At 40.3% G+C, this 20000-nt stretch overlaps 1 protein-coding gene across 1 annotated transcript in view; it reads right to left on the reverse strand.

Annotated features, from left to right (window-relative positions):
• Nucleotides 1-20000, reverse strand: part of mib2 (MIB E3 ubiquitin protein ligase 2) — an 88219-nt gene that overhangs the window by 29445 nt on the left and 38774 nt on the right. Inside the window, exons 4-8 of the mRNA XM_084087603.1 lie at nt 11783-11889; nt 8598-8792; nt 8110-8252; nt 2847-2954; nt 2424-2528 (exon numbers count right to left, since the gene is read on the reverse strand). Of these exons, the coding sequence (XP_083943729.1) occupies nt 2424-2528; nt 2847-2954; nt 8110-8252; nt 8598-8792; nt 11783-11889 (658 nt within the window). The remainder of the gene's footprint in view (nt 1-2423; nt 2529-2846; nt 2955-8109; nt 8253-8597; nt 8793-11782; nt 11890-20000) is intronic.

Genomic DNA, 20000 nt, shown 5'->3' on the forward strand with positions numbered 1-20000 from the left:
GTGTACTGGAGTGCCTCAGGGCTCAGTGATGGGACCGCTTCTCTTCATCTACATGTCATCACTAGGATCTGTCATTCAGAAACATGGTTTATCCCATCACTGTTATCATCTAGCTACTGGAGTGCCTCAGGGCTCAGTGATGGGACCGCTTCTCTTCATCTACATGTCATCACTAGGATCTGTCATTCAGAAACATGGTTTCTCCCATCACTGTTATCATCTAGCTACTGGAGTGCCTCAGGGCTCAGTGCTGGGACTGCTTCTCTCCATCTACATGTCATCACTGGGATCTGTCATTCAGAAACATGGTTTATCCTATCACTGTTATCATCTAGCTACTGGAGTGCCTCAGGGCTCAGTGCTGGGACCGCTTCTCTTCTCCATCTACATGTCATCACTGGGATCTGTCATTCAGAAACATGGTTTATCCTATCACTGTTATCATCTAGCTACTGGAGTGCCTCAGGGCTCAGTGCTGGGACTGCTTCTCTTCTCCATCTACATGTCATCACTGGGATCTGTCATTCAGAAACATGGTTTATCCTATCACTGTTATCATCTAGCTACTGGAGTGCCTCAGGGCTCAGTGCTGGGACCGCTTCTCTTCTCCATCTACATGTCATCACTGGGATCTGTCATTCAGAAACATGGTTTATCCCATCACTGTTATCATCTAGCTACTGGAGTGCCTCAGGGCTCAGTGCTGGGACTGCTTCTCTTCATCTACATGTCATCACTAGGATCTGTCATTCAGAAACATGGTTTATCCCATCACTGTTATCATCTAGCTACTGGAGTGCCTCAGGGCTCAGTGCTGGGACTGCTTCTCTCCATCTACATGTCATCACTGGGATCTGTCATTCAGAAACATGGTTTATCCTATCACTGTTATCATCTAGCTACTGGAGTGCCTCAGGGCTCAGTGCTGGGACCGCTTCTCTTCTCCATCTACATGTCATCACTGGGATCTGTCATTCAGAAACATGGTTTATCCTATCACTGTTATCATCTAGCTACTGGAGTACCTCAGGGCTCAGTGCTGGGACCGCTTCTCTTCTCCATCTACATGTCATCACTGGGATCTGTCATTCAGAAACATGGTTTATCCTATCACTGTTATCATCTAGCTACTGGAGTGCCTCAGGGCTCAGTGCTGGGACCGCTTCTCTTCTCCATCTACATGTCATCACTGGGATCTGTCATTCAGAAACATGGTTTATCCTATCACTGTTATCATCTAGCTACTGGAGTGCCTCAGGGCTCAGTGCTGGGACCGCTTCTCTTCTCCATCTACATGTCATCACTAGTGTCCGTCATTCAAAAACATGTTTTTTCCTATCACTGTTATCATCTAGCTACTGGAGTACCTCAGGGCTCAGTGCTGGGACTGCTTCTCTTCATCTACATGTCATCACTGGGATCTGTCATTCAGAAACATGTTTTTTCCTACTGCTGTGCTGATGATACACAACTCTACCTCTCATTTCAGCCGGAAGATCCGACGGGAGCTGCTTGCATCTCAGCCTGATGGACATTTCTTGCTGAATGAAGGACCATCACCTTCAACCCAACCTTGCAAAGTCAGAACTGCTCATGGTCTCAGCCAGCCCAACACTTCATCACAATTTCTCCATTCAGCTGGGTTTATCATCCATAACTCCATCAAGATCAGCCAGGAACCTTTCAGTTGTGATTGATGATCAGTTGAACTTCACAGACCACATTGCTAGAACTGCCCGGTCCTGCAGATTTGCCTTATATAACATCATGAGGATCAGGTCATTTCCCATCAGAGCTACTCAACTCCTTGTCCAAACTTTTGTTCTATCGAGACTGGACTATTGTAATGCTCTCTTCTTCCAGCATCAGTCAAACCTCTGCAACTGATCCAGATGCTGCAGCAAGAGAGTTTATTGAGCCGAAGAGAGCTTCACATCTCTCCTCACAAAATTGCACTGGTTGCCTATCACAGCTTGAATCAAATTCAAGGCACTGATGTTTGCCTACAGAACAACCATTGGCACTACTCCCCATACCTAAACTCATTACTCCAGATCCATGTGTCTCCAGAAGCTTGTGTTCTGCAAGTGAACGGCGTCTTGTGGCCTAAAGAGGCACAAAATCACTTTCACAGACCTTCACCTGGACTAGAGGAATGACGAATGCCGAACTCAACCTGAGTCTTTAGTCATCTTCAAGAAACTGCTGAAGATGCATATTTTCCATCAACACTAGGCCCATTAATACTAACACTAACTATTCTATTCTGTATATCTATTGTTTTATTATTATATTGATACATGTACTGTGCATGTGAAACGTGCTACATGTATTGTGCTGCTTTACTTTAAAGGTTAGCGGATTCGTTCCCTCAAATAAATGTGATTTCACTCCCAAAACGTGTCTGTTGATGAGGAACCTACAGGAGCCATGCTGTCTGTCCACTCGCCATGGCCAACCTGAAGTCTCTTCACACTGTCAATGTCATCCAGAACCTTCACCAGCTCGCCCACGGCAAACGTATTGACCTGCACAGAGACACAGAGACTCTGTTATAGCAACACACACTTCCTGAAATACCAATTAGTCAAAGTCGTCTGAGGCTTTAGCTAATCGCCACAATCTGGCATCATTCATCTGCCATTAGCAGAGAGAAATAGGCACAGCTGTCTATTTATGGCTTGCTTCTTGGAATAAGCAGGCTTTGTGAAACAGACAGTCACCGTATGAGCTTGAGCGTAGCTAAATATACACAGCAGTCTGCCTGGAACAAACACTTCACAGGTGAGGACAACAGACATGGCTTTTCCTCTGAGTACGTCTGGCTATTTGTGGGATCTTCTTGCCTTGGTCAGAGCTCCCGGGTGGAACGTCCAGCGGATGTTGTTACTATACTGGACTCGCACGTCTCCTCTGTCCGTTATTCTGTGCACAGACCCAATTCTGGAGATGTACTGCCAACACAAACACAACAGATATCCAATACAACAATTTTAAGTACAACATGTATGGTCTTAAAGGGGTCATGACATGAGAAATCAAATTTGCCTTGATCTTTTGACATATAAGTGGCTGTTTACTGCTTAAACATCTGCTTGTTCTGTGATTGGATGGCTATCCAATGGTGAAAAGACCAGGTGTAAATGCCCTCCGAAATGCATTCGAGACGGATTTAATCAGGAGGTGGTCTGGGCCGCATTCCAGACGAAACTGGACAAGTGTAAATGCATCTGGTGGTTGAAACCAAGTAACCATTTAAATTTGACTCCTCCCAACAATGCTTAAAAATAAACGTGTGAGAGCGTGTTATAGGCTATTTGTCCTGTTATAGCCAGATATGATGGCGCTTCTGCATCACCCCAGCTGAGCGATCTATTCATCAAGCCAACGCGCAAACGATCGCAAATAAAAGTGAAAATATGTTGCAGATGCTCAACACACAATCATCTTCATTAAAAGTAAAGAAACGAAACGAAATGATCTTAGCAGTGATGTTGCCGCTGTCTCCTATTGTGGTCATGATTTTGAAATTAGCTGATGATCAATAAAATGCAGCTTTCGGTTGCTTTCGGTGACGTGAACTCCATTAAATCTGCATATAGCGCAGGAATTGAAGATTGATTTTGCGAAAACACATTTATGTGAGCAGGTGTAAATGGAATCATTTTGATAAATCAGATAGCTATCTGATCAGTAAGAATGCATGAAGTGACCAGGTGTAAACAGGCCCTAAGAGGTCTTTGTACTAGGGATGTCCCGATCCGATCACGTGATCGGAAATCGGGCCCGATCACCTGGTTTCAGACTTGATCGGAATCGGACGTTACCTCCCGATCAGGACTCGGATATATATGTATATATATTCTCATTATTATTTAACACATCTATAGTTATGCGGTGGCACAGAGTTACGCCGGTTTCACACTGCACGCGTTAGCAGAGGGTAAGCAGCGCAGGAGCAGTGCGTATGGTGAGCAGGAGCAGGACACGCGCGTTTTGCTTTCACACTGGCAGCGTTTGTCACGCGCGGCTGAACCGCGGGTTGTGTACAGACAGAGTACTCTATAATGGATAAGTTGGCATTGCTTTATTTCATTTTCAAATACATTTAAGAGAAAATACTTGTCAAGAAGCTTATTTTATTAATAATTTCATAAATATAACTTTTGGTTCATCTTTGTTTTTATTGTTCTGGCAACAAGTTTGTTTTTGGACATTTGTTTTCTTTTTAAATTGATGTTGGTCATTTGATCGACTGTTTAAAACACAATAGATATCATCAATGCACTTTTTGGATAAAACTGCGGTGTATTTTGGCCATGATCAATGCATATCACTTTAATTCAGCGTAAGCGGCGCAGCAAAAATAGACTCTGCGCCGAAACGATCGCGGCACTCCTGCTCTGCTCTACGCGCTGCCGCGCCGCCTCTGCGTGCGGTGTGAATGCTCTAATCTGTTAACATGGGCGCCGAAAAAAATACGCGCTGCACGCTCTGCTAACGCGTGCAGTGTGAAACCGACGAGTGCAGTTCCTAAAAGCACATTACTGGCTTTGCAAACACTGTGGCACTTTTATTTTTTTATTTGTTTACATGCCTGCTGGGTGTTTTAAGTTGAGGTGCTATTTGTTTATATATTAGACTTTTTTTATATTTACTATTATAAGTCCAAAAGTGAAGAATTTATGTTATTTATTACTTGATTGTTCAAGCTACCTCACAGAAGTGCTCTGTTTGTTAACAGAGTTGTTGAATGTTAAAATAAGGTGAATTAAATAAAAAATAAGGAACATCCTGGATCTGTTTTTTGCTCTTCTTTATTCTTTTTTTATGTATTATAGAAGTATCGGATCGGGACTCGGTATCGGTAGATACTCAAAATCAAATGACTCGGACTCGGACTCGAGGGCAAAAAAACCTGATCGGGACATCCCTACTTTGTACCATTAAAACATCCTGCAAGTTTCAGAGCTTATGACATAATTATAAACAAAGCATTTATTTAATCAAGCTCCAAAAACGACTGGATATTGGGTAGTCTCGCATAGCCAGAGCTTCAGATTGACCGCAGAAGGTCTGGACTCGATCGCAGCATTTCTTGGCCAAGGACCACCCAAGAGGACATTTGACTGACATGAAACGCAACCAATCACATTTCGTTTTGTTCCGCATCACGTTTAGGGGCGTGAAAATGTAACGTTTAGGTCCCTACAATAACAGACCATCCATGCATCTGATAAATAATTAATACAAGAACGTTTACTGCAACAACGGAGCCTGCAACGTACTGCAACGAACTTCACATGCTTTTGAGAATCCAGTGTTTAGTTGATCCTGGTAAGCGCTCATTGTCACACAGTTGTAAACACGACGGTTCTTCTTTCACGAGGGGTTTTTTGTTTCCAAAATTTATTTCCAGGCGGACTGTTAAAGAATGTGACGCACGCGTCTCCCGGACATCCAGTAGAATTCAACCAATCAGATCACCACTTCGAAACTCCTGAAGTGTTTCTAGAAAAGTGTGCCACATGCATCAGACGTTCAGCTAGAGGTCCGTGAGAGTGACGTCTGAGGCTGAGACTAGATATTGGGTGACCTGTGACGTCACACAGGCAAATAAATTTGCATACGCCCGCCTCCAGAGCAAGACATTGACCAATAGTTATACATCATCACACCATAGGCCCCACCCACTGGTGTTCAGTTGCTTAATGGTAGACATTTGCCTACACTAGATGTGAGCATCGCGTCAAAAGCAAATAAAAGCCATTATAATTAGTGACGCTGTCTACACTGATACAGTATACAGATGCCCATTCAGTTTTTGAAGGAAACAGGACAAATGAAAGAGTGAAAGAACCTTTGCTGTGTCATCCCGTTTAAACAGCTGGTTTGAGTCTCTGTACTGAAGGATCCCAGCGTTGGAAACAAGTAGGGATGCACCGATACCAGTATCACTTCTGTTGCATGCTCTTGATTGCTGATCGCTCACTCAGCACACATGCATTATTTGGATTAAAACTTAATCCTATACACGAGTAAAAACTTGAACCGTTACTTGATTTATGTGGTAAAGAGTGGTAACCTACATTATTACAAGACAAGCGGTTTACTGTGCACAAACATCCGAAGCGCGCTCCCAGAAAACCGAGTCTATGGCTTGAATACTGCATTGAAATCTCTTTCACGTTTGTATTGACAAAATCACACAAAATTAAGTAAAAACGCCGGTCTTGGTGAGTTTGCCTCACAGACTGACAGCACCATGGAAGCGAGTCCGAGCACTGATGAAACGTTGGATTCAATAGTAGAGGTGAATAAACTCATTCTTAACCAACAGAACAGTTGGAGAGCGGAATAAAACTCGAGCGTTTGAGCAACCGAACACACATCTCTGACCCATATTACTCAACGCCGTTGTACAAGTCATTATATATGTTTTATACAGTGAAGATTATATGCAGTGTAATTTTTTACATTTGATTGGTTTATTCAAATTCTGAACCTTAAAAATATTAGAACTACCTGAAAAACATGAAATCACTGTTTATTTCATTATTATCTTAAATTGAATTTGTCTGTGCTATTTGTAACTGGATTATTTGTTCTTATTATTCAAAACTGTAAGTATCGGTATCGGCCTAGTCCTGGGAAGTGGTATCGGTGCATCCCTAGAAACAAGTGGATGGTTTATTTTAAAGGATTATGTGTTTGTTCGGAGCATTTGACCGACGGACGGTGTAAACCTTTATTGATCTGACAGCAGCCGCAGCACACACCGTCAGTAAAGGATTTCATTATGCTTGATCTATAAATGATGGTTTTATATGGATGATGTCTTCAATAGCGAGTGGGCGTTGATACTGTTTCCTGTGTAGTGACGTTAGCCAATCATAACAGCCTTAAAGGAGCCACGCCTTAAAAACACATCATTTCAGACAGACGCTTACAATGTAGGTCGAAAATAATTGTTTTTCCGCATTTATATTTGTTTGTTTGTTTTTTGTGCAAAAAAACTTTATTACCATTATAAGTGAACATCAAGGAACATATTCAAATAAAAAAAAACGATGTCATGACCCCTTTAACTACATTTTACATTTAGAAATATCCAAAAAGTACAGTATAATTATATAATTAAAGCAAATAATAATTAACTACATGTTCTCCCTATAGGGTTTGGTTTAGGGTTAATTGCATGTAACTTTGCACAATTTATAGTAATTACTATAATAACTACATGTAACGTGTAACAAAGATACTGTAAAATAAAGTGCTACCGGTTTTACTACAAAAAATAATAGATTTACAATGAAATATTCGGTTACACTTTATATTAAGGTGACATTGTTACAGTGTAAATTAAAGAAAAGTACTGCGTAATATCAATTCACAACATGTACCTACTAAATGTATGGGTTTGTTTTAGTGTTGTTGCTTGTGTAATTATGCATAATTTACTGTTATTACTGTAGTAAGTACATGTAAGATGTTCAACTGACACCGTAAAATAAATTGCTAACTAATATTCCATAGTATTACAGTAGTAATAAATCACTGTCTTGGGGATAATAATAATAATATAAATCTATTATTATTATTTTTATATTCACATTTTTGTCCAAAAACACCAGTGTGAATGATGTAGACTGAGACACTACAGTACATCACAACTACTGAGATGTTTGTGTCCAATTTAAAGTCCAGCTACAAGTAAAGGCATAGACTTGAACTGAATTACCAGAAGAGATGCATGTTATTACCCAGCACTAAAACATTCAGGCCATTTACACTCAACATGTTTAACGTTCATAATTTGAGGTATTTCTGACATGATATTGAATGGAATAAAGCAGGGCTTGGTTTTGCCCATCAAGGCTGAACTGAACTGTGAAACGTCTGCTATATCATCACTGGTCACTGTTATTGTTCCCCACTTACTTGCATGGTCTTGGTGACATCAACAGAAAAGAAAGTAATTTCAAATTTGACAAAAGTTAAAGTTAATTTAAAAAAAAGTTATTCATAATTTATAACTTCAGTTACAACAAAAACAAATAATTCTTTGAAATAAAGTGCACTTATAAGTATTAAACGTGTGGTTTTCACCTCTCCCATCTTGGGGTTCCAGCCTCCGTGTCCCTCCTGCATCTGACGCAGGATATCCACCTCGAGGAGACACTTGACCTTATCACCCTGCTGGAACGAGTGTGTGTCCGCGCTGTCCTGTCTCTGCAGCTCCGCGTGCTCGCCTGCACACACACACACACACACACATTTCCCACAGTAATCAGTTCAACGTGGCCACGACTCACTGAAACGAGGGAACGAATTAATAAATCATGGGAACAAATTATTAATATGTGGCCATGATATAGGCTATATTATAGTCCGCATGTCATGTGCAGACACCGTAGGCTACAATATAATGTGATAAAACACTATTTTCTGTAATATCGAATCCTAAATGTCCCTCTCTCACACATATGGAACGTAAGAAGACTCATCGGTTCTGGATGGTTCATGGATTCATCGGAGTGTCTGACACTGTAATTTAGATGTAAATAAGTGTAAATAAATACGTAAATGAACGTTACCTAATTTGGGCAGGTGTTCCTTGTAGTAGAATCCTCCCTGAACATCCGACACGTACTTCAGATCCACCTTCCCCTTGTGACCCATTCGGTAGACGTTCGTGGTCCCGTTAGACCATGTGACACTCGCCACACTGCGACCTGATTCCTGATCCCAACCACGAATATCCACAACCTTCCCAACCTTCCCCTCGCCTCCTGCACACACACACACACACGCACACGCACAAGCACACACACACACACATACACACACACGGAAACGCACATGCACAAGCGCGCACACGCACACACACACACACACAAGCGGGACAGGGCAGGAGTCTCAGACCAGGATCGGGAGAAGTAAGAACAACACATTTAAAAATCAACATGTGTGTGTGTCGTGTCTGAATGAAGTGAGAAATGTCGGAGAAATGTCACAGTAAAGTCAGAAAATACACCTGAAAATAACTCAGATATTTCACAATATGCAGGATTCCTGTGCTTTTATATGCAATATCTAGTCATATGTTTTGGGCCGATCTACAGTAGTTATGTATTTATATGGAAGCTTGTTTCCGCAAACAGAATACATTTTTCTTGTGTAACTGGAGTTAATTAAGAGTTATGAGAATTCATATCAATACTTAACCTGAGCAAAGCCAATATTTGACTTTTCACAATGAAAGGATCCTTAAACAACAAGGATACCATAAAACATAGCCTACGTGAAAATCTATGCCAAATACATGTCAATCTCACAAACCTCTCCAGATTTACCCCAAAATCACAAGAGGAAATAATAAATCATATTTTGCACAGAGAAAATGGTGTATTTTGGTATTTTCATTTGTTTCCCCCTCATTTAAAAATGCTCTATAAATACTACAATCACATTTTTTTATTCACTTGTTTGTAAATAAAAAAAAAAAGAATCTTCATGGTCCTAAAAGTAGGCCTCGTTTTCTTCATGCCAAGAACAGGCTTTATTTTCTACATGGAAAACGATTTCTTTTTTCTTTCTCTGTTGATTTTGGGGTTGAATATGAGCTGGAGCTTCGTCTAATCATAACATCACTAACTAACCAACACAAACACAGCCATGACACGCGAAACACAGGATAACGATAACGATCACTTCTAGTGTCCATCAACGGCACTCAGACATTTTGACTCATTCATCAGTGCAGTGAAAACACAGATCACAGATCTTCACACACACAATGATGAGAACACAACATGAGCTCATTTCATCAGCTGTAAACTCTTTACCTTTCACAGCTCATGTGGAACCAGTGGAGAAAGAGAAGGACTTCCTTTCTGAATCCCAGACCTTCATTCGTTTATTCAGTGATCTGCCTGTCGCAGTTATTCACCAATCACGGTTATTCGATCGAATCTTAATTATTTAAAGGTGCAGTGTGTAAGTTTTAGCAGCATCTAGTGGTGAGGTTGTGAACTGCACCCAACAGAAGTTACGGTGGTCGACAGGAAGTGATGTCGTCTGAGACAGCAGAGAGTGGCCAGTTAAAGGGACACCAGGTAACTTTTTAACCTTAACTGAACAGCTTCGGAGTCAGTGGAATGGTTATATTACTTATTTCGGGTTGAATGGTGGTGGTTTCGCACCCCCCTGGTGCCCGAGAGCGGAAAAAACTCACTTGCAACTTTGAGCCGGCGGCCTCGCCGTCAGGAAGTATCGCGTGATATCAGGTCTCGCGATGTAACGAATTGCTTGACGGCACTGCACACGTACACGCCCCCATTCAAGCACCGGCTAGCTATAAGCAGAGGATGTCTACTATAAGCAAAGGGCAACGATAGACTGAGTTATGGCTGAGCCTGTAAAAAAGAAAGCTAGGAAATCTTTTTCGGAGGACCAACGAAAGAGGAAACGGGAGACTGACCGAGCAAGTCAGACTCGAGTAAATATCGGACCGGCTTTTTCAGTATGGCGAGAACTGAGAGAAACAGAAGCCTGCAAAACGGATGCTGACCTGGCTGCTGTTGCACTTGTAAGTATCTTTGGAATAAACTGTGTTTAATATTTAAATTTCAAGTAATTGTGACCTCAGGATGTTATCTATTGTCTATAAAGGTTTTTATTATGATCGCTGTCTGTTACAGGCTTACTAGTACGCTAGATACTATAACTTTGATGTTAGCATTGTCATTAGCAAACACGTTTGATTTCTGTACTTGTTTGGCTGTTCCTCTGTCGGTTTTATTTGTGTAACTTACACTTTTATTTTGTCACTAAGTCTGATAATAGGCAATAAACATGTTGCACATATCATGATCGAGCTAGAAAAAACGTTCTGATGTTTTCTTAGACAAGCAAAGGTAAACGGTACTACTTTTTTATGCTCATGTCCATTCTCCCAAAAACAAACAAACACGAAAGCAGTAGTTCGCCTCGTTCATATCGTTCGTTCCCGGTAAAAATACTAGTATGCATGACAACACAATAAAAAATCGCCATCAGTTGGAAAGAAAATATTGCTTTACTTGCCTCAGTAGACATAACTGGTTTTGAAATAGCCGGTTCCTCTGCTCAGCTGGGTTGCTCGTGGCGAGGGGGGAGGGACAACAGCTCGTTTTTAGTGTTTGAAAGCATTTACTACCAGACACTAGGGGGAGCTTCGTAGAGAAAAAACACTCAGACTTGCCTGGTGTCCCTTTAAGCAGAGGTTTCTTTACAAAGATAAATTAAGAAATTATGTTTAATTATTGCAAATATTATTGTGACTTGTTCATCATTGTGTCAGTGTTTTATTCGCTAACTTTAGCTCGCTTCTTTACCCAAAGAACAGCATAGTGACGAAACGCGTTTGTCCGTTCAGGGCCACCGTAGAAACATGTCGATGTAAGCGGACCCGCGGTGTGTGTAGAGAGAAACGCCTCATTCTAAGCTAATAAACACACAACGCTTCATTATGTAAGGTCTTTATACACCACTGAAAACACAGTTATGTTTATGATATTGTATTTCTGTCAACAGATCCTCCTAAATATTACACACTGCACCTTTAAAACGTATTTTGCCAAAACTTTAAAGTTATAAAGTTCATAAAGACAGTCAAAGGGCTTCCTTCATATGAAATCTTGGTTATGCGTTTCAATAAGCTGCCAGAACCTTGTTAAACCCAGAACATTCCTCTCAGCCTCTGGGCCGATGTGTAAATGAATGATCAGAGGAGTCTCACCATCTTGGTTCCCCCAGTCCCAGTCGGGTCCCCGGACCACCTTCACGCCCTGGAAGATTCCCTTCAGGATGATCCTGGACAGGTTCTGCCTCGGCGTCAAGCTCACTCTGAGGAGCAGAGAAGAGAAGGTTACCATCCAGAAGAAGAGAAGGTTACCATCCAGAGGAACATCGGGACCTTCCACAATGACTATAGGTGTTCTGAAGAATGTGTGTAAGCCAACAGCTGATGCTCCACATTGACTTCCATGTTTTGTTTTATACTAGGGGAGCATCAACTGTCTGGTTACCCACATTCTTCAAAATATATCCTTTTGTGTTTAGCAGAAGAAACTTATACAGGTTTGGAACAACATGAGTAAATGATGACAGGTTTTTTTTTTTTTTTTTTCAGTAATATGTTTACATGACAAACCTCTTCCCTGCCTCTTACATGACATTTTCATAATTGCATTATTTTCATTGTTGCATTATTTTCATTATTGCATTATTTTCATTGTTGCATTATTTTCATTGTTGCATTATTTTCATGTTGCATTATTTGCATTATTTTTGTTGCATTATTTGCATTATTTTTGTTGCATTATTTTCATTGTTGCATTATTTTCATGTTGCATTATTTGCATTATTTTTGTTGCATTATTTTCATGTTGCATTATTGCATTATTTTTGTTGCATTATTTTCATGTTGCGCAATGTTGTCATCATGAACGTAGTTTCTTCAGCATCCCAAAAACACGCTGCATTCTGTAGCGCTGTTTATGAATCTGCACGTCATCCGTGTTCGTCACATGCACACTTTGATCAGAGTGGAGTCAATGCCATTAAACTCTTTATTACCAATTTCCCAGGAAGTGGCAGTTTTGTTCTCTTGAACACATGGGAGGGAAACGCTGCTTTATTCACAAATGTTTTATGTGATATTCCAATTTTACACCCAAGTCAAATTCACAGCTTTGGATGGAAACACAGCAGATGTTCCTTTTGTCAACCCAGCAGAACTCTCCATTTGTTTCATCCGTGCTTCGCAGAGTTTTGTATCAAGACTGATGCTAATACAAAATGTTTTTTATTTATTTATTTATTTTTTAAATAACGAACATCATATTTAAACAATGAAATAGTAAATCCATTCAAATTCAATGGACTGGAAAATTACTTAGAGGAAAATAACACCACTACTTTTATTTTTTAGAAATATGTATTTAATATTAGAACTACCAAATTTTAAATTTTGCAATGTAATAAGTTTGTTGAAATAAAACCCATGTAACTACAGGACCCTGACTTTTCCTAAATGTGTCTATATTTTATTCTATCATTGTTATTTTATTAAAAGTACAAGACACAGAAGAGTTTTGAGTATTAACAGTCACACTGACAGAATGCATAACATTTTTCATTTACTCACTAAAACAAATATTGGTTACTAAATCAGTTTGTTTTCTTGCAGTTTATTATATTTTCATATTCTCTTCCCGTGACGGTCAGAATGACAGTTTTGGCCAGTTTGGGGCATATGCATTTCATATGTGCCCATAAAGGTTTTACCTGTGCATTGAAATGCATATTGATGATGTTTTTTTAAGTTATTGTATTCTAATATCCAAGGATGAATACATTTGTTTTCATTTTACAAAGAAAATAATAGAAAATGTATCACTTTCGACTTTGTATCTGTACAATAGCTGTTCTGTGGTTGTCGATTAACTAATACATTTTCACATACATTAGAATTAAAATGTAGTGTTCTGATGTTTATTATTACCTATCCTAACATTACAGATCCATTTCTTCTTAGATTTGATATAGCTTATTGAAATTCTATGCAAATAATGTATGAGCGGTCAGAATGGCCATTATAGTAGTTATAGAGTGTTAAATGGTTGAGGCTGGAAATTCGTCAATGCAGTATTACATTTATTGATTTAAAAATGGTAAACACTGCTGGAATTTCTTTTAAAAAAGACGGAGGATACAAATAAATAAGATATTTGAATTAGGGGTGTCAATATACATATACATATATATATATACATATACATATACATATACATATACATATATATATATATATATATATATATATATATATACATACACACACTGCTCAAAAAAATTAAAGGAACACTTTGAAAACACATCAGATCTCAATGGGGAAAAATATCATGCTGGATATCTATACTAATATGGACTGGGTAATGTGTTATGAACGAAAGGATGCCGCATCGTTTGATGGAAATGAAAATAATCAACCTACAGAGGATTGAATTCAAAGACACCCCGGAAATCTAAGTGAAAAAATGATGCAGCAGGCTTGTCAATTTTGCTGAAATTTCATTGCAGCAACTCAAAATGGTTCTCAGTAGTTTGTATGGCCCCCACGTGCTTGTATGCATGCCTGACAACGTCGGGACATGCTCCTACTGAGACGACGGATGGTGTCCTGGGGTATTTCCTCCCAGATCTGGACCAGCGCATCACTGAGCTCCTGGACAGTCTGAGGTGCAACCAGGTGATGTCAGATGGACCGAAACACAATGTCCCAGAGGTGTTCTATTGGATGTAGGTCAGGTGAGCGTGGTGGCCCTTCAATGGTATCATTCCTTTATCCTCCAGGAACTGCCTGCATGCTCTCGCCACATGAGGCCGGGCATTGTTGTGCACCAGGAGGAACCCAGGACCCACTGCACCAGCATAGGGTCTGACAATGGATCCAAGGATTTCATCCCGATACCTAATGGCAGTCAGGGTGCCATTGTCTAGCCTGCAGAGGTCTGTGCGTCCCTCCATGGATATGCCTCCCCAGACCCTCACTGACCCACCACCAAACCGGTCATGCTGAACGATGTTACAGGCAGCATAACATTCTCCACGGCTTCTCCAGACCCTTTCCTGTCTGTCACGTGCTCAGGGTGAACCTGCTCTCATTTGTGAAAACCACAGGGCACCAGTGGCGGACCTGCCAATTCTGGTGTTCAATGGGAAATGCCAATCGAGCTCCCTGGTGCTGGGCAGTGAGCACAGGGCCCACTAGAGGACGTCGGGGCCTCAGGCCACCCTCATGAAGTCTGTTTCTGATTGTTTGGTCAGAGACATTCACACCAGTGGCCTGCTGGAGGTCATTTTGTAGGGTTCTGGCAGTGCTCATCATGTTCCTCCTCGCACAAAGGAGCAGATACCGGTCCTGCTGATGGGTTAAGGACCTTCTACGGCCCTGTCCAGCTCTCCTAGAGTAGCTGTCTGTCTTCCTGGAATCTCCTCCATGCTCTTGAGACTGTGCTGGGAGACACAGCAAACCTTCTGGCAATGGCACGTATTGATGAGCCATCCTGAAGGAGCTGGACTGCCTGCGCAACCTCTGTAGGGTCCAGGTATGGCCTCATGCTACCAGTAGTGACACTGACCCTAGCCAAGTGCAAAACTGGTGAAAAACAGTCTGAAAAGATGAGTAGGGAAAAAATGTCAGTGGCCTCCACCTGTAAAACCATTCCTGTTTTGGGGGTTGTCTCACTGTTGCCCATCTAGTGCACCTGCTGTTAATTTCATTAGCACTAAAGCAGCTGAAACTGATTACCAACCCCCTCTGTTACTTAACTGACCAGATCAATATCCCAGGAGTTTAACTGACTTGATGCTATTCTCTGATTAAAAAGTGTTCCCTTTATTTTTTTGAGCAGTGTATATATATATACACACTCACCTAAAGGATTATTAGGAACACCATACTAATACTGTGTTTGACCCCCTTTCGCCTTCAGAACTGCCTTAATTCTACGTGGCATTGATTCAACAAGGTGCTGAAAGCATTCTTTAGAAATGTTGGCCCATATTGATAGGATAGCATCTTGCAGTTGATGGAGATTTGTGGGATGCACATCCAGGGCACGAAGCTCCCGTTCCACCACATCCCAAAGATGCTCTATTGGGTTGAGATCTGGTGACTGTGGGGGCCATTTTAGTACAGTGAACTCATTGTCATGTTCAAGAAACCAATTTGAAATGATTCGAGCTTTGTGACATGGTGCATTATCCTGCTGGAAGTAGCCATCAGAGGATGGGTACATGGTGGTCATAAAGGGATGGACATGGTCAGAAACAATGCTCAGGTAGGCCGTGGCATTTAAACGATGCCCAATTGGCACTAAGGGGCCTAAAGTGTGCCAAGAAAACATCCCCCACACCATTACACCACCACCACCAGCCTGCACAGTGGTAACAAGGCATGATGGATCCATGTTCTCATTCTGTTTACGCCAAATTCTGACTCTACCATCTGAATGTCTCAACAGAAATCGAGACTCATCAGACCAGGCAACATTTTTCCAGTCTTCAACTGTCCAATTTTGGTGAGCTCGTGCAAATTGTAGCCTCTTTTTCCTATTTGTAGTGGAGATGAGTGGTACCCGGTGGGGTCTTCTGCTGTTGTAGCCCATCCGCCTCAAGGTTGTGCGTGTTGTGGCTTCACAAATGCTTTGCTGCATACCTCGGTTGTAACGAGTGGTTATTTCAGTCAAAGTTGCTCTTCTATCAGCTTGAATAAGTCGGCCCATTCTCCTCTGACCTCTAGCATCAACAAGGCATTTTCGCCCACAGGACTGCCGCATACTGGATGTTTTTCCCTTTTCACACCACTCTTTGTAAACCCTAGATATGGTTGTGCGTGAAAATCCCAGTAACTGAGCAGATTGTGAAATACTCAGACCGGCCCGTCTGGCACCAACAACCATGCCACGCTCAAAATTGCTTAAATCGCCTTTCTTTCCCATTCTGACATTCAGTTTGGAGTTCAGGAGATTGTTGATTGAGATTGGTTGATTAGATAATTGCATTAATGAGAAATTGAACAGGTGTTCCTAATAATCCTTTAGGTGAGTGTATACATATATATATATTAGGGCTGTGGGAATTAACTCGTTAATCTTTGCGATTAATTTGAGATGTTTAACGCGTTAAAAAAAATAACGCAATTAATGCAGCACTTTTTTTTTTGCCTCGTTTTAATGATTTCCTGTTGCGGCTGCTATTGAAAAGGCCGAAAATATGCCGTCCCGCCCCTCCGTGTTCCGCGATCAGGTTTCATTCTCGCGCAGCTTTCATGAGCGGGTCTTTTCCGCTCCGTGTGTGTGTGTGTGTGTGTGTCGGCGCGCTGCGCTCTCTGCTCAATGTTCTGCTCTGTCGTTAATGGCCCAAATGCTCCAATCATGTACCGATCACGCACTAGAAAAGCAAAGTCCGCTCAAATAACGTGAAATTTCTCAGCAGTAGACTTCTGTTTGCAATAGCACTACTGAGCTGGTATAGTCATGCTGGGCAACAATGGTAAAATTACCTGCTCTGATCACATGCTCTGGTAATAATAGCTTTGTAGGACTCTATTTTATTTTGATAATTAGTAAAAAAAAAAAAAAAAAATCTGTTAAAATGATTATGTTGATTGACTATTGAAAAAGAATAATATATTGATATATTGATGTTTAATATTATTTTAATATAGGGCTATTTTCTGTTCCTTTTGTGTTGTTTAAGTTTAAGTTGATTCTAAGTTTAAATATTGATGATTACAAGCTTGGGGGAAATGCAATTAATTGCAATTAATTACAGCAAATTGTGCAATTAATTAGTTTTTTTTTTTTAATCGATTCCCAGCCCTAATATATATATATATATATATATATATATATATATATATATATATATATATATATATACATACTAGGGCTGGGTAAAAAATATTGATTTCTCGATTTTAATCGATTCTCATTTTTACGAACCGATATCGATTCTTAAATCCCAAGAATCGATTAGTCATCCTGTTTTCAGTTGATGAATGAATGTAACATTGTAGCGCATCCCATCCAATAAATCGCAATAATCTTTGTGCTTTGTTATTATTGATATGAAACAAAGTCTCAGATTTCAAATTACGTCCATTTTCTTATGAAATTCAAAAACATAAATAGCGTTGTGTCGCTGTGGCGTGAGATCGCTCTGGCTCAGCTCGAGAGAAGCACATGATCTTCTCTTCCGCCTTAATAACACCAGTTACAGCGCGAAATAAACATGAATGAGCATCTGAAAGTGTGTTAAAGATAGAGTACAACTTATCGAAGTCCATATCATGTCACATAAAATCACTCAATCAGTGTTTCAACCGTGGAAAGACGTCAGTAAACAATGTCATGTAACGTCACATTTACCTCAGAAAAAACCATATGCAGTGACCATAAACTCGTCAGTCAGCGAGAGAAATTTACTCTAGAGAGGAGCATTTTGCTAAATATATGCACCATATTACATATTCAATATAATTTTTAATGTTCTTCAATTTTTAATGCATGTTTGAATAAATCTGGCAGGTTTTTATGACAGCCACCATTTAAATGTTAATATTTCATATAACTTTATTATTTTAAAAATAAATAAAAGTGTAATTTTAGTGTTTGTAAACAAATCAGTAAATTTTTACCTTCAATATTATAGTAGGTTAATGAAGCCCATAGGCCACAACTGACTCCCATAGTTTACAGCATTAGTTAAGAGATTTGTTTTCCTTGAGAAGATTTGCCATGTATTGAACCTGATATCCAAAATAATCAATATTGAATTGAATCATAATCGAATCGAATTGTGAAATTTGTGTCAATACCCAGCCCTAATATATATATATATATATATATATATATATATATATATATATATATATATATATATATATATATATATATATATATATATATATATATATATATATATTCACACCCCTAATTCAAATATCTTATTTATTTGTATCCTCCAGTGCTTTCGACGATACAAGCAGATAAAAAAGCAATTGTAACATTCAAAAGAATGACATTTGGCTGAACGAATGGAAGCGCTAGTTCTTGTAGAGCACAGTGAACACATCAGTCAGTGCACTGTAAGATAAGATCATCTGCCAAACGCATCGATGTAAAACACAGAATTAGAGGAAACCCTAGCACTGAACACATCTCAAGACATAGTTTAACCAAGCTGATGTCCTTCATTGTTTCTCAGTTGTGACGATTGGAAACACATGCTCTGAACACAAGTTAAACCACGGTAATAACAGCGACTGACCGCACGTACCTTATAGTGAAGACCTGATCTGATCGGGGAGCAAAGGAACTGCCTATTCCCATACTTTAACCATCAACGCTTCCTCCTCAACCGGAACTATTCCATCAACAGAGTCCACTATCCTTGCTCTGGTTCGGCTGTTTTTTCCCTTCTCATTTTCTCCTGAAAGCAGGAGTATGGAGCAGTGACACTGAGTGCGTTCTCACACGCCGTCTCTCGCCATATGGCACCGCCTGAAGCGCTCACGGGCTTAAGACAGAATCAGACTAAACCTCTGAAAGCCTGAGGCTCTTGTGTCTCAGGTGTGTGTGAGATCAAAGGTAAGACACGGTGTGTGTGTGTGATGCTCTGCACGCAACAGACACACACAATCCATGAACTTTAAACACCAAAACTGCCTCTCGCTCTGCACTGACGACATGAATATCTTAAAGGTGACATATTATGCCTCTTTTCACAAGATGTATTATAAATCTCTGGTGTCCCCAGAATGTGTCTGTGAAATTTCAGCTCAAAATACCAGATCATTTATTATAGTTTGTCAAATTTGCCCCTTTTTGGGTGTGAGGAAAAATGCACCGTTTGTGTGTGTGTCCCTTTAAATGCAAATGAGCTTTAGCTCCGCCTCCGTTCAGAAGAGGGCGGAGTCTTTACACGAGCTTCAGAAACTCCGGCAATAACAAAACAGGCCAATCTCCCTCATCCAGAATCCCAGAATCGATTATAGCACTTACACACGGAGAAAGTCAGATTTCATGATATTTCCCCTTTAAATAAATGTTTGTCATAATCAGGGTTGCCAAGTCTGTGGTTTTCCCGTAGATTTGGGTCGCTTTAAACTGTTGATTCTTTCCCGCAGGTTAAAGACATATTGCATTATGTTTGACATATTGCATTAATTGTAATTAATTACTGCCAGAATGCAACAGCGTTGGCCCAGATCCGGCCCACATCTGGTACGCGTGGAATCTAGGGCTGTTCATTTCCTGGTTCTGGTATCGATGGGAGTCGATTCTGTGATGGATTTTTTAAATTAATCATAATTAACATTTATTTTTCTTGCAGGATTAACAATCATATTCTTTTGAAACCTGAGATGTTTCCAACACTCGTCAGAG

The sequence above is a fragment of the Abramis brama genome, assembly GCF_963993115.1.
Source record: "Abramis brama genome assembly, chromosome: 16".
NCBI lineage: Eukaryota > Metazoa > Chordata > Actinopteri > Cypriniformes > Leuciscidae > Abramis > Abramis brama.